This window comes from Rattus norvegicus, chromosome 14, assembly GCF_036323735.1.
Source record: "Rattus norvegicus strain BN/NHsdMcwi chromosome 14, GRCr8, whole genome shotgun sequence".
Classification (NCBI taxonomy): domain Eukaryota; kingdom Metazoa; phylum Chordata; class Mammalia; order Rodentia; family Muridae; genus Rattus; species Rattus norvegicus.
In genome coordinates this window covers 26,936,210-26,952,920 of record NC_086032.1, presented here as the reverse complement: position 1 = coordinate 26,952,920, position 16,711 = coordinate 26,936,210, and the positions used below count along the sequence as shown (strand labels likewise).

General features: G+C 38.4%; 1 protein-coding gene across 26 annotated transcripts in view; it reads left to right on the top strand.

The window, feature by feature from the left end:
* Adgrl3 (adhesion G protein-coupled receptor L3) overlaps positions 1 to 16,711 on the top strand; it is a 767,242-nt gene that overhangs the window by 505,212 nt on the left and 245,319 nt on the right. For all 26 annotated transcript variants that reach the window (XM_063272835.1, XM_063272833.1, XM_063272832.1 and 23 more), the window contains one exon: positions 13,736 to 13,816. In XM_063272835.1, the coding sequence (XP_063128905.1) occupies positions 13,736 to 13,816 (81 nt within the window). The remainder of the gene's footprint in view (positions 1 to 13,735; positions 13,817 to 16,711) is intronic.

Here is a 16,711-nt window from a genome sequence, read left to right as displayed (position 1 = left end):
TTTGAGTAATGGCTCCCCGTGCCTCCACGAAGCACATAGTATCATGCATTAACATCCAAATGAATACGAGGGTAATGGGAAAATAATGAGACCTTATTCGTGATCCCTTTCTTTCTTTTTTATCATCATTTGCCAGGGTCCAAGTTTGCTCAATAGCATAAGCTCCAGAATGAAATCAGTATAAAATTCGCATTCCTCACTTCACAAACCAACGTACCCAGTGAGAACGATCTATGACTCATTCTTGAACAAACAGAATATTAAATACACTTCATTATTGCAGCCACGAGCAAAATAGCTACTATCTTTTAAAATGTACTATCTGATTATTACCTAGAAAAGAGAACTACACAATTCGAATCAAGCAGTCAATTTTTCCTGTACTTTAGGATGTGACAGTACACAAGAAAGGTCTTAGCAGAATCTAGGGAGAAAAAGTCTGGTACACAAATTTTTATCTCTCAATTTTGTCCCTGTAAAAATTAGATAGTCAAAATAATTTAAAATATTTAGTCTTCAATATTCCTTTACTTGACTTATTTTTGATATCTCTGGCAATGAGTAAAACTTCAAAAGGGCACAAGCATAACAATGAGGTAAACCTATAGGAAGCCATATGTTAAAGACTAGTAAAGGGAAGACACACAATTATTGATTGGCTCTTTGTTGTATATACTAACCATCTTCATATATTATGTTAATTTCTCCTTCATAGCATATCTGTGACCTGAGTTATATTTCAAAGAGGGCAATTGACTTTCAACTTTACTATTATTCCAATTTTTATTTACCTATATTGCAACATCCCAGTAAGCTTTCTACCAGATATATAAGTATTTTCTGTCATAAAAATAAAAAGCATAATTGAGGAGAAAAAGAAAGAACAAAATAGTTTTCTAGTTTTAGAAAACTCATCTGCCTCTATACCTGTGAGCACCAAAATTCATCAAAAACTATAATGTCTTCCTTTCATTGCTTTCATGATTAAGATCAATTGACTATTGTTCATTCCAGAAGGCTTCTGTGTCTTGCTAATTTATCGACTTTATTTTGCTATATTAAATTTATTTTAATGTGTCCTTTGAACATGTAGATATCAGCATGATATTGTAGGAGATTAAAAGAACCTCTACGTAATGTTGATAAAAATGGGAAGGGCAACAAAGGTAGAATCATAGTGTGTCTAGAATTTGTTTCAAAATATTCTGTGGCAGGGAAGGTTCTGTCTAGAATGGAGATGTCTTACTCAATGTCCCGTTGCTGTGAAGGGACACCGAGCCCAAGGAAACTCTCTTACAGGAAAGCATTTAATTGCTGCTTACTTAGAATTTCAGGAGTTTATTTAGTTCATTGTCATCATGGTAGGGAGAAAGGCCATCTGCAGGCAGAAATAAGGCTGGAAGAGAAGTCTTGAGAGTCACACATCTGGACTAGACGAAGAGAAAGGGACAGTGGTCCTTACTTGAGCATTTGAAATCTCAAAGCCCACCCCTAATGACACACCTCTCCCTAATGGCACTATTTGAATGACTAGCCCTTCAAATACATAATACTGGGGCAGCCATTACTCTTCAAACCAACACAGGAGAGATAAATCATTAAAGGCTTTGAATGGGCCGTTCGCTTAAGCTAAATGTCAGATGTTCATTGTGGGCTGCTTTTTTCAATGAATTTCTGAATGTTTTACAATGTGGTAGTCTTCTCTTTGTGACTGCTCTACCTGTGGTCCCTGGCTTTTGTCCTGTCTAATCCTGTGATTTCCATGTTCTCCCTGCTTTCTGTCTATGTCCATCACCACAGACTCCCTCTATACTACTGCAGCCCTTGGCCCAGACCTCTCTCTCCTCTTCCCTCCTATCTCTAGGTAGATAGTTGTGGATCTTCTCTAACATTGTGCTTTTCATGCTTTCCTGGAATTGCCACATTGTGACAGACTCTTGGAAGTGAGATGAGTCATCTTGCTCATATCTAATCCTTTGGGCTAGCTGCATAGTAAAAGTTGGAGCCAACCAAGTGTTTCCACACCTTTGCTTTAGATAATATCAACCTTTAGTTTCCATGTCCAGAAATACTGCATTGCCCACCAGGGAGAAATCTATCAGTGACATTTCACAAATGCTCAGGGTAAATCATGCTTGCAGTTGTTTCTCTGCTCCCTTCTATATTACTACATTCACAATTCTATGAGTGATTAAAAGTTGATGGGAAGAACTGCATAGATGTCTCTTTTTTAATTCATTATTTTATTTATTTACATTTCAAATACTGTCCCCCACCCCCAGTTTCCCCTCTGCAAAGCCCCTATCCCATCCCCACCCCCATCCCCAGCTTCTATGAGGGAGCTCCCTGATCACTTAACCTCACCGCCCTAGCATCCCTCTACTCTGGGGCATTGACCCTCCACAGGACCAAGGACCTCCCCTCCCATTGATGCTAGATGAAGCAATCCTCTGTTACATATGCAGCCGGAGCCATGGAGTACCCGATGTGTACCCTTTGGTTAGTGGTTTAGTCCCTGGGAGCTTTGGGAGGTCTGGTTCGTTGATATTGTTCTTCCTATGGGGTTGCAATTCCCTTCAACTCCTTCAGTCCTTCCCCTAACTCTTTCATTGGTTCCTTCCCATCCCTGTGCTCAGTCTGATGATTGGCTTAGAACATTTCCATCTGTACAGGTAAGGCTCTCACAGAGCCTCTCACAGCTAACCAGGCTCTTGTCAGCAACTGTAGTTGGTATCAACTACAGTGTCTGGGTTTGATGTCTGCATATGAGATGGATCCCTAAGTGGTAAAGTCTCTAGATGGCTTTTCCTTCAGTCTCTACTCCACTCTTTGTTCCTGGATTTCTTTAGACAGGAACAGTTCTGGTTTAATATTTCTGAGATGGGTGGGTGGCTCCATCTCTCTACTGGGTACCATGCCAATGTCTTAGCCATCAAGAGCACTAACTCCTATTGCAAACGATGTTGGTCTGGTTCCTATAGCTCTAGTTCCAGAGGATCTGAAGTCCCCCCAGATGGGCTCTTCAGGCATCTGCACACATGTAGTACTCAAACTCATGCAGGGACACTCTCATCCATATAAATAAAAATATTAAATGAGTCTTTAAAAAGAGTTCATGGAGAGAAAAGAAATCAGAAGCAGAAAGTGTCAAACTGGTGTCTTTAGAAACATCTTTAATAGTTGCTTTTGATTGGTGCTAACCTTGCCACTGGAAAGCTGACTTTAATGATGCCTGAGGCTATGCTCAGAGTGGAATCTGAAGAAAAGCAACCTCGTTATCATGCGAGGCATGAGCAGGTTTCCAAAAGTACTCACTGACTTTGGTAGTTTATATCTGGAGTCAGGATTATTTTCAATATGAATCAAACTCTTTAGTGATAAAGTGAAGCTGATGTCAGAGTTGTTAGCAAACATAAACGAGAAAAATTACATATGTCATTCTTAAACACAGCTTTTATTTCAGGATCTATTATTCTCACATTAAGTCTTTATTGAAGAACAAAGAAGTATGACTTATCCTAATGCTAAACCTTCTCAAAGCAAAATAATGATACTATATTTTATTATTCTCATATAAATATATATATATGGGGAAAATAATCAAAATGATCAATTGAAAAATTAAAATTTTAAGTAAACACAAATTACAATAAAATTTACCTTTATGACAATAAGGTATGAAGCTTGATTATAATACTATTTAAAAAGTTTTTAAAAAGGAGTTGAGAGGTAGTATAAATTCAAAAGCCAGTGAGGGCATTGTTGTGATGAAATATGGTTTTGCTTTATGTTCATTTTCCAAATAGTTCATCTCTGTATTTTATGTATGCTGTTTTTTTTCACCGCTCAGTGGTGACAGTATTAATTTATAAGCTTATGTCTACCTTTGAAGTGAGACAGGAAAAAAGCCTTTCCTACCAACATATTTGCTAGCTTAAATCTTAATCATGAAAAGCAGATTGAAGTCCAGTCTGACTGCTAACTGCACTGGCGTGGTCCTAAGGTTTGAGTGGGGTACATCGACATAAGCTTATCTGCTTAAGTACTACTCAGTGAACCAGAGGAACCTCTAGGAGGTGATGGGACCTTGATGAGGTGAGTAGTGCCTTAGAAAAGAGTTAAGTGGTTGTTGTGAGCTCCTCAGAGAACTGTAGGTTCGCTAAGCCCTTATCCCATTTCACTTCTAGGCTGTGAGAAGGTGGGTACCATATATCTGTCCCTACCTACCATACTCTGATGCCTTGTGACAGGCTCAAAAGGAAGGGGCCAAGTAGCATGGACTGATATTTCTATAATAAAATAAACATTTCTTCCTTATCAATGCTCTCATCTTGGTTGCATGTTATAGCATAGAAAGGTGGTTAACTCAGTTAGCAGTCAGGGCTCTGGATTCAGTTTACAGCCCACAAGCTAATTGAGTAAATGAAATTGAACCCGAGCCTTTAATTTTCCTTGTAAATATATATATATATATATATATATATTACTGTATGTATTCATATAGAGGTCAGAGGACTGTTTTGTTTTTATTTTAAGGTGGAAAGAAGTTTTCTCGTCCCACCTCTATCTGAGTTCCAGCGTGAGTCTTCAGACAAGGGCATTTACCTGTTGAGATCCTGCCTTTTCCCTTTTGATATGCTTGTACATCAACGTCATCTCTCCAATGATTCAGATATTGTTAGGACAAATACATTAGCTCTTCACTTAGCATACTAGCATACTTCGAAAAATTGAAGCCTGTCTCTCCCCGTGGAACTCCTTGTGGCCAATTTTAAGCCTTTCTTTTTGCGCTTCGCCCCTAGAACCCATATTACAGTTGATGTAATTGTGATTACTGCCTACATTTTCTCCATCTACTTAAGGATATGAATTAGCACTTTATTGTGTGATAAATGCAAACTACTTTAAAGGGTATCTGTGGCTGATGAATTATTAATGAAAGAATGAATCTGTAATTAAAATAGCTAAACATTGCTAAATACTTAATTTTCTACCAAACACTGTTCTAATTAGTTCGTATTTACAGATTCATATAATGTTCACAGTAACCTCTGAGGTCATTGCTTTGGTAAACCCATCATACAAATGAGGGGATTTAGGTCCTGGTGCCTTGTTTGTTGACCTGAGCAGCTAAGGGGCGACAGAATCTAAATGCCAGTCTAGGAAACTTGTGACAAGAAGTAGGATGTTATATGTCGCTGCCTCTAGTCGAAGAAAACAAATATATATTTCCATAAACAAGTAGCTCTCGACCTCTTAGGATCTCCAGACTTTTGAAAAGTCATGCTGTGTACACCCAGGAAACAATGACTTCCTGCAGCAGCTTCCTAGGTGACACAGTAGAGATGCTACTGAACCTTTTCTTACTGTCTCTAACATAATCCTAACAACAGCCACTCAGATTGTCTTTTGAAAGTCTCTTTAGCTTCCCAAGCTGTCAATCTCTTCATACTAAAATGTGGGTTTGGGCTATAAGCTATTAAATGTCTTTCTCTCTCAATTCTACGGTTCTGTAAAATGTCTTTTTGCTCTCAGATGTGTGAGGGAGGTATTGGGAAGTAGAGAGTGGAAAAAAAATAAAACCTTTGCCCAACTGAAAGCTGGTCAAATCCTTTCTATATTTGAACTCTAGTAGAAATTGCATGGGGTTCTTCAATGAATAGAAATTAAATGAAAGTTGAAAAGACATTGAAAAGAGAAAAATATTCCTTTTTCAGAATCCACAATAGCCTGACGGTTTCGCTACAGCTCTGAGCTCTATTGACCAGACTCAAAAGTTTTGCATTTTTGACATACCCAGCACAGAATATCTTAGATTTTTATTTCAAAGCATAATTTGTTCTTCTTTCTCATTTGTTTTCTCCATTTACAAGAGTACCTTCTCCTTGCCTTCTGTCAGAATGGATGAACTACTACACAATGCTAGACCCGTATTCTCTGTTTATTTGTTTGTTTGCTTTTTTTTTTATGGTAGTTACTACGAGAGACTGCTTTTTCTCTAGACTTCAGCCATTGTAAATGGGTTCATTTCAACATATGGGCAACTTAGAAGGAAACAAAATTGGAAAGTGTCTTCCTGGTTTTCTGAATACCACCTTGCTGTGGAAAGCCAAATGATCTGTTGAAATCAGTCTAGCAGTTCTTTAGAAGATGCTAGAAGGGTGAGAATTACAAGATGCTAGAATCCACCTCCCAGGAAGCTATCGAGGAAAAATGCACCCTAAAGACCAGCTTGCAAGGTCCTCACAGAGGTTTTCATGATAGTCAGCATGTGAAAATTATCTGAAGTACTCATCACATGAATTGATGATTGCATAAATAAAATATGGAGTAGCTGCTAAACGAGAAATTGCTTGATGAGAAAAGGGACTGAAGTAATGATTTATGACGTAAATGAGTTCTGAAAATTTATGGTGAGTGACAAAAGCTGATAACAAAGGGGAACGTGTAATTCTATTTATAAGAAAAGTCCAGAATAAGCAAATCTATAGAGAAAGAAATTAGTTAAGTGATTGCCTAGAGCAGAGATAAATTGAGAAGAAATGAGGAAGGAGGGCTAATGAACTGGGGGTTCTCTTTTTGTAGTAAGGAAATTGGTATACAATTAATTATAGAGGTGAGTTGTGCAAGACTCTTGATATATTTTTCTAAAAACATTGAATTATACCTTGAAGGGACTTTATGGTACATGAATTATATCAAAGCATATATATGCATGGTATGCATTATAGAATGTACACACATATGATACATTGGGACATATATGTATCTACTGTATCATTAATATGTCTTTATATATACCTATTAGCATTATACATATACATTACACACATGTGTATATAATATATATATATATATGTATATATATATATATATATATATATATATAATCATTTGACCACAATAATATTTGAATGAAAATGACTTTGGAAGCTGATCTCTAATTTTGTTCCTGTCAATCTTCTTTGCCAGAAAGGAAAACCTTTCCTTTGTTTTTTAACTTATTTTCTTTGAGTTTGAGAAGTTATCTATCAAAAGACAGATTTGGGAGAGAAAACACAAGATTCTCATTAATATTTAAATTTCTATAAAGTAGCAGTTCCTTTCAGAGACTTATATATTCTTTTAACAAAGGACAAAGAATTTGCCCTTCGAGATGTGATTTGCTTTGGGCAACAGACTGGGAAATTAGGGAGAATTAGCTGAACCTTTGACGGAGTTCCTAAGATCTGATGTGTATCTCATCTTGACATAAACATTTCACATTCCGTGGTAGGTTGTCTCTCTTCCTCTGGTACCTTAGATGGAAATGCATACTTTGATTTTAGACAGATAGGGAGATGAGAACTATTCCCACCCGTGTTGATTCTCAATTGCCTTTGCTGTAAAATAATCTTCATGCCTAAACTGCACATTGTGGGGAGGTTTGCGCTGGTCTCATTTAGTTTTGTTGTGGTTGTTTTGTTGTTGTGATGTCGTTGCTGCTTAAAGAACTGATCATTTGTTATTGTTAAAGACTTATTTTTGGCTGGACTCAGAAGTAGAAGCTCTCGGTGAGGACAGCCTAGATCTCTTTGCAATTTGTTCCTGGCAATTGCACCCTGCAAAACACACACACACACACACACACACACACACACACACACACACACACACACACAGGCTTCCTTCTTTCTCTTGACCAAACGTCTGGCAAAGTCCGCAGCCTCCTCCTTATTTTCTTAAGTAGTACGCTGGGTTTTGTGTTGCAGAACTCCAGGAATAGGAAGAAGCTGAATCTTGGGTGTTTTGGTCCTAGCCTTTTACCTACTTTGTTTAAGGGCTTTCTGACCATATACTGTCAGACATTATCTTCTTTAGAGAAACTGAATGCTTTCAGATTCTGCTAGTTCTCTAGCTCTTGGATCTCAAACCAAGTACTAAGTAGCACAGTAGTATCTGTATTTGTCATTCCAGGAATCATTCTCTCTCTCTCTCTCTCTCTCTCTCTCTCTCTCTCTCTCTCTCTCTCTCTCTCTCTCTCTCTCTCTCTCTCTCTCTGTCACCAAGTAAGTACATTAAGATTGGCATCCACCATGAAAACCCAAACAGTTGTTACTGGTCTGTAAGAATGCCCCTCCCCTCGCTCACCTCTCTTCAGTTCTCATTGGTCTGTAAGAACGCCCCTCCCCTCGCTCACCTCTCTTCAGTTCTCATTGGTCTGTAAGAATGCCCCTCACTCACCAGGAGGCACAGTCTGCTGGGGGTAAAGAGCTCTTGCTTTTTGGGAAAACCTTGTTGGTCATTCCCACCGCTGATTTGGACCACAGAATTCTTCCGCTCTTCACCAGAGCATCGGAAGCTCCATCTGTGGTCACACAGTTCTCACAGAAAGAAGGAAGCTTGTGCTCTGTCCACTTCAGTGGTATCTGGCACAGGGAAGGATAGATACAGCTTCGTCTTGATCACCCAGAAGGCACCAACAATCAAACCAGCAAGCAAAGATGGAGCTTTAGTGTTTTGTTCTTGTTAATTGTCTTTGGAAATCCTAACATCATTTAACGTTTTTTATGCACATTACATAACATTAAAAATGACACTAGAGAACTAAGGACCCCTGCCTTCTAAATTGTATAGCCTAGCCGATCAATCTTTACATTTTAACTCTGTATCACAAAAGAATGAAAGAAAATGAATATTTAAATGAAGCTTACTATCTAAATGCAGCAGAAAATCATTATAATGTTGTTCTCGGTGAATTTGCCTAGTTTAAGCAATGGCTAATCATCAGCAAACGCTAACAAATATAATTAATTAATGCATCCTCTTTCCACTCAGTAGACCAAGAAAATTAAGCCCTTGAGGTCCATTCCAAAAATAAAAAAGAACAAAGTTATCAAAAAATGTCAAACTTTTACTTAGAATTCGACTTGGAAGAAGTACAATACTACAACATATGGCTAATGTAATGTTCTCATCTCCTAGAAATAGTAATTTAAGTCTATGCAATAAAAGGATAATTTTCTTAGCTGGGCTGACTCCTTGCATCCCCACCTTGAAGAAGAGAATCAAATGTTCAAGATCACCCTGAGCCGTTAGCATGTTCACATTGGAGCTGGTCCATGCTGCATGAGATTCTGTCTTTTAAAAGCTAAAACTATAGCAATAACAAGAATATATGAATCCTTTTAAACAATATATAATAGAAGAGGATTTTCTGTTTTATTGTTTATTTTATTTATTTACATTTTGAATAGTATCCCCTTTCCTGGTTTCACCTCCATAAACCCCTAGCCCATCCTGCGTCTCCTTGCTTCAGTAAGGGCGTTGCCCCACCCACTCTCCACCTCAACACCCTGGCATTCCCTTACACTGGGGCATTGAGCCTTCACAGGACCAAGGGCCTCCCCTCCCATTGATGCCATTTCTGCTACTTATGCACCTGGAGACATGGGTCCCTCCATGTGTACTCTTCAGTTGGTGGTTTAGTCCCTGCGAGCTCTGGCGGGTGTGCTTGGTTGATATTGTTGTTCTTCCTGTGGGATTGCAAACCCCTTCAGCTCCTTCAGTCCTTTCCTAACTCTTCCACTGGGGTCCCTGTGCTCAGGCCAATGCTTGGCTGTGAGCATCCACATCTGTATTAGTCAGGATCTGGCAGAGCCTCTCAAGAGACAGCTGTACCAGGCTGCTGTCAGCAAGTACTTCTTAGTATCAACAATAGTGTCTGAGTTTGATGTCTGCATATGGGATGGATCCCTAGGTGAGGCAGTCTCTGGATGGCCTGTCCTTCTCTCTCTGCTCTACTCTTTGTCCCTGTCTTTCCTTTAGAGAGGAACAATTCTGGGTTAAAAGTTTAGAGATGGGTGGGTGGCCCTATCCCTCGACTGGGAGCCATGCTAACCTCTGGATATGGTCTCTACAGATTAATGTTTCTTCTCTAATGCAATGTAATTGAAATATAATTTTCAATAGTATTTTTTCCTTCAGACTTCAGGGAAAGCGTGAAGTGAAATTCAGGAGAATAATGGAGAGAAAGATATTTTTAATTTATAAAGTAGCAGCAATCATTAGTTGCAAATGTCACACATTTGAGTATGTAAGTTAAGATTTTTAAGGAGTAGGGCGGTCAAGTACTAAAGAGCAGATCTTGGTGTTTATATTTAAAGAGGAAGTATGCACTTATCTAAGAAGACTCATCCAATCTATTTAAACCAGTGTTGTTTACTACATTCTTAACCTGATGAAGTTGTTTTGAACTTTTCTTTTCTCATGGGAATGCTGGGAATTGAGAATGCTGGGAATTGAGAATGCTGGGAATTGAATGCATGACCTTAAGTACCATAGGCAAACTCTCTACCAACAAGAGAACATTCTTAACCTGAAAACATCTTTTGTTGGAAATTATCTGTCTTAACACCTAAGGAAAGTCATGGTGAAGCTTATTAATGTTTTTAACTACAGTTTTAAATAATTATTGAATTTTATGTTTTGAAATATTCCTTTCTTTTAAAAGATTTATTTATTTATTATATATAGGTATACTGTTAACTTTCTTCAAATATACCAGAAGAGGCATCAGATCCCATTACAGATGGTTGAGAGCCACCATGTGGTTGTGGGATTTGAACTCAGGACCTCTGGAGGAGTAGTCCCTACTCTGAACTGCTGAGTCAACTCTCCAGCCCAAAATAATTCTCTTTTAAGAGATCTTTAAAGTTTTTTTGGTGTGTGGGTGTTTTGATTTTGTATATGTCTGAGTACTACACATGTAGAATGATTAGAGACCAGAATGTCAAATTCCCTGGAACTGGAGGAAGCAACCATTGTTAGCCACCGTGGAGTGCTGAGAATCAAACAGGAAAAGCAGTCAAAGCAGTCAATCCACTTACACATTGAACCCTTTCTCCACCCCACCCCTGAAATAATTCATAATAAAGAGAGGAGGGCTTCGCAGAGACAGTGGTGACATTTCAAACTCCAAGTTCTGCTCTCCATGATCTGGTAAATAATCTTAACCAGACAGTAAGCAAGGCATTATATTTTTATGTATCTTTGCAGAGATAAATATATGACTACCACTGATCTACAATGTTTAAAGGTGATTTCCAGCTGTATGGTTAGTGCTAACAAACGAGTCAGCAGCAGGCTTCATACTCTCTAGTGTCTGTTCTCCAAGTGGGAACTTCAGTATGGTCCTCAACTTTTTGGCATCGTTGTTTCCAGCCAGTACCCCTTTCTCTGGCACACTCGATCTTCAGTCTCCTAGACTTTTCCCAGGACAGAGAAAAACTATGATGTGAACCAGATTCCAATAGTTCTTGTCCCAGTGCCCAGAGACTAATCTCCAGACTCCCTATACCTGTAGGCCCAGAAGAAGAAAACATTATGAACTGCTCATTTACTTCAAACAGAATATATAACTGACAGTTACAAAGAGTCTCTGCTTCTCTTTAAAGTCTGTTCATGTTTTCCAAGGATTTAATGTACTGAGACTTTCTTTGAGTAAAAAAGTGCTATGATAAATTAACACCACATCTGGATCAAAACACTTCCAGCCTTACAGATGCTCAACAACGTCGTCTGTCTCTTCCTGATTGTTTCTTTCCTTTAAAATATGAGCACATTCAGGTTACCCGTAGTCCATGTGCGGGTGGGTGGATAGTTGTAGCTGCCTGGTAGCTGTCAAATGTGGTGAAAAGCTATGTTCTAGTACCAGACATGAAACCAACATTACTTTCTACAGTGAGATCACTGGGGCAAATGCCGAATCAGTGATATGTTATTTTTATTTACATAAATTAGCCTTTTATACTGATTCATGCCTCATTGATACCAGACTTTAAAACCAAACGTGTTTTTCAGCCAACCATCTAATGTACCTGAACAGGTGGTTTTAGCGTTAAGCTAATGTGAACTTTTTAATAAACCATAGTAAGCATGGATCGGTAACTGTCTACAACTAGTAACGTATTCCTTTTATAACAGTGCTTCTAAGTATTCCACTGGAATATAGCAGTGGATGTGCAATATTCTTAGTTACCATTCTGAGGGACTGTGTACATCATATAGGCTCTGCCACCTCTACTGTTAGTGAGGTAAGCGCTGGGAGCGGCAGTAGCTCCGATCAATGGGGAGCCATATTAATTATTTGAAATGTGCCTCGTAAGAGGAATCAGCGGTGTTTATTACAAGTCGAATATTACTTGAAACGGGAAGGTTACTCTAACTGTTATCATAATCTATGTATCATTAACTTTCCTTGTTTAGGAAAAGAGATTAACAACCCTGTAAATTGCTATAGTAAATGCGTGAAGTATAACTACATCTTCCCAGGTAGAAAGAAAGTGGTGGGTTTCCCACTTCCACCCAAGTCTTGTATGTGTGAAGTTGCTTCAGAACGTGAAATGACTTTGTAATTATTCTTTCTTGCTTCAGAATTCTAATTGCTTGCTCGATCTTCAATACAAATGATAGTTACTTTGAAAGTTAGACTTTTTTTGTGTGTAAATTCACTTCAGTCTTTTGTTGTTTTGTGTTTGTTATTGGGTTTAGGAGAGCATAATTGTACTGTCCCTAAGGCTGAGAAAATAAGCGAACTACTAAAAAATGCTCACTTTATTTTTCAAGTCAACATTAGTACTTTTTATTTATAAGGTGAAATATATTCCAAAGACATACATGATGGGGAGAAGGCATTCTAGGAATAGAGAATGAACCCACTTACTGGCTGTTTGAATTTTGGCTAGTTCTTTCCTTTCCATCAAATTAAAACAAGCAGGTTAGAATGACTTTCTATTCTGACTGTGGGAGAAATGCCTTAAGGAAAAATATATTTGTCAGGGTTTTAGCATCCTAAGTGCCATCCAGTTATTACCTGTCCATCAAATGCCAGTCTGAAGATTGTTTAACATTAATGGGCAATGAAATAAGTACAGCTGGCAGTGCCTACAGCCCTGGAGCCAGCGCGCTGAAAGTTCATATCTTCCTAATACTGTTAAAGTAATCAGATGGATATATGAATTTTGAGATTTTCAAATTTTCTTAAATCCCAGTTTATCACTCCATAATCATCTATAATCTCACTGAAGGAAAAACTAAATATTATACACACACACACACACACACACACACACACACACACACACACACATTTGTAGTTCCAGCAATGACTATATTGTGAAATATAGGCAACTCATTCTTGACTACATTGCAAGTTTAAAGTTAGCCCGGGTGCCACAAGAGCTTAAGAAAGAAGGGAAGAAGGGAGGGAGGGAAGGAGGGAGGCAGGGAGGAAGGGAGAAAGGAAGGAAGAAAGGAAGGGAGGGAGGGGGGGAGGGAGGGAGGGAGGGAGGAAGGAAGGGCAACTCTTAATTAAATATATAGTTCATTTTAAAAATGAACCCTGGTTAGAAAGAAAAATCAATTTAATTGCCTGGTGTTTTGTTTTATGTTTAAAAAAAATTAGTTTAAATGTACACTGGCTATTTTTCTGTGTCGAATAAAAATGTTAGAACATGGTAAAAATTTTCAAATTAAAAGACAGCTATAATGTGTTTACTTAGTGTGTATATGTAAACATTCAGGCCACGCCTATTGAGATTATAGGTTGAGGACCACTTATTGGAGACATTTCTCACCTCCATCATGTTGGGCTAGGGATCCACCTCAGGTAGTGTGCCTTGGTAGCGGGTACCTTTACCCACTGAGTCTTACCATAGTCCCTATGATGTTTTAACATTTTCTTTTTTGTTCACAGGGCCAGTGCATCATGGACAAGTTTCCTACATCTCTCCACCGATTCACCTTGACTCTGACCTGGAAAGGCCCCCTGTCAGAGGTGAGTTTTCTTGATTTGAGGCAAAAGAAACAGCATTCAGTGCTGAGTAAGGGGAAATTAATGATGCTAGACATGGCAGTAATATGCATTTGTCGTGCAGTACCTTCTCAAAAGGAAGAAGAAAAGTAACGTGAATTATGGGTCAGAATATCTTATAAACAGAAGCATGAAATACTGTTCCAAGAAATAGATGAGTCCATTTATTCAAAAACTATGTACCCTGGGGCACCTAATAGAGGGCTATTTAAATCCTTTTCAGGGTGACAGATCACCAGATCATTGCTCAGATTTATTTTTCTGTCATTGAATTTTTTTTAGAATAGGATACTTGCTTGCAATGTCATAAATCACAGTGAAAGAAAATTTCCTTGAAAATTAGTATTTTTAATGAATAATTCTAAAAGTCTGTGTGATGTCAATATTATTAATTCATAAAATCATATAAATTGAAACTATTTTACATGGATGTCAACAAAAATCATTGAAAATATTTTTATTACTAGGGCACAATAAAAATTGAAAGGTAACATTAACTAGCAAAATATGTAAAGCTAGAATTCATTTTTCTGTTTTTAAGGAAAATCCAGTCCCCAATGTTCAAAACGTTTCCTAGTGTTCAGATCTAATATTCCACAGTCAGGCCTCCCAGTTTTATAACTAACTAGTATATGAGGCTTAATCTTTCAGTCTTAAAGATGATACATCTTCTACTAAACCCATCAGTGTTTGAGAAGAGTCAGTTCTGGCACAAGTCTCTTATCCGTTATGCATCCTGTAAGGTTCCAGTGGACTAGGAGGTTGGGCTTTCCCACCAGTCTAGCAAAGTTCCATGATTTCCCAAGAGTCATTCTATGCCCAAGTGCCTTAGTTATTTCCCCAAAGACGTTGTATTTTATTGGTGAGGGTGTGCACTTTCCTTCCTTGTCTGTGTGCTCCTGGAGGACATATTGTTGTAATTACTGTGTCCTAGTCACTGGTCTGAGCTTGGTACATAGTGGAAAGTACTCCTGTGATTTCTGTCCAAATGACGAGCAGTGAAAAGTGATAGAGTAAACACTGCTAAAAAATTTTTTCTGTTTTACAAGAGAAAAGGATACAGGGAACATAAGAGAATCCCATGGGAGATAGCACAATGAACCAACACAGAAAGTATGAGTTTGCTTTTGTTCTTAAAAGAGCATACTGGAAGGGATGGTTAGAATGATGAAATCTGACAACTTTTAAAGGATTTCATATTCTATACCAAGCAGTTTGTACTTTGTCCTGGGAAAAGGCCCCTTTGGGGTGTTTCCTCTAGAATGAATGAGGTACCATAGTATCGGTTGTGGAGACAAGGATAATCTCTGTGACATCAGAATAGAGGACGAGCTAGTTGGGGAAGGGGTTGGCAAAGAAAGGTGACTGTCAATGGTTGAGATAAAAGATAATGGTGCACTTAACTGGAATTATGCCTGGTAGGAGGATCTGAACAATATTGTTAGAGGTTTATATCTGACTCACTAGCACAGGGATGGGGTGAAGGTGCCTCTGAGGTGGCTGTATTGATTGACTAAGCTAATGTAGCTTGACTGTTTATTGTACCTTTCCCAGACTCTATGTTGAAATGTAACCCCTAGTCCAGCAGCTTTAAGATAGGGCCTCCACCCTCACCAATGCTTTGATGCTACAATAAAAGGAAAAGGAATTACGTAGGTGCTTTGTTGTTTCCTACCCTGCCATGTGACAGTTATCCGCAGAACAAGTTTCTTCCAATACTAAATCAGACAGCCTCTTGCTGGTGGATTTCAGAGCTTCCGAATCTGTAGGAAAATACATTTTATCTTCTTTGTAAATTATCCAGTCTCAAATATTTTATTACAGCAACACAAAGTGATGAAGATACCTACTGAGAACAACAGAATCCCTTGCAAAGAATAGGCATGAATGTGAATTGATACATTGGTTTGTCTATGCTAACGATTAGAATATTGTTCTCACCAAGGCTGAAAGACTACTTATGTAATTTGAGTACTTTAGTCATAATTCCATCATTAGATATGACTGTAGTATAATTTGAGGAAAAGTGTTTCAAAGTCATGGCTGGAGTGGATAAAGAATCTATTCCAAAATGTTATAAATCGGGACAGCAAAGAGTATCACAGGAACGATCGGTTAGATTGACTTTGTACTGAGATGGCTGGATTCTCAGTGGTCAGCACTGGAGTTAGATTTGTAAGGGAGTGTGTCACACATTTTTGACAACTTTCTTGCAGTCACATAAGGTAGTGACCTCATGTTTACTGTTGATCTTCGATCTAGCTCACCATCTTCACACACCAGAAGGGGGTCCCAGTAGTAGAAAGGCTAGCATGAGAGTGAACTTCTCCCTGAGTTGTGCTACTTAATGTCTTCGTTGTCACAGAAAGTCATGTAGCCAACCTCAGACTTCAAGAGAGGAGGTGAATTATCTCCTGTTAGGGAAGACACATGAAGAAGTAGAGTTTAAGGCATTTGTAAAGCCGTGTATAAATAAAAAAACATACTTAGAATGATTGTGAAATGTTTGATTTAGAAGCTTTAGGCACTCTTTTTTTGAGTTTCTTCAACCACCTCACAGACCTAGAAGTAAAATTTCTTCAGGAGGAGCAGGGACATGAAGCAGAGTGGCTTTGGTAGGCCCTGCACAAAAATATAGCTAAGACTGCTCTTTGAGTTTGTTGCAGCAGTGTATGGGAAGAGAATAGGCTTTGGAACCAGGTTGCTCTGCCATCCCTCCAACAAGATCCATAGGACACCAGTCTGTCAGGCTTATCAGAATGAAACAATACGTAGGAAGGACCTGCCTCATAGCAGACCTTAAGAAATTCACAGGACAGTAAGTAGCCATTGCTAAGAACCTGAATGTCACGTGTCACC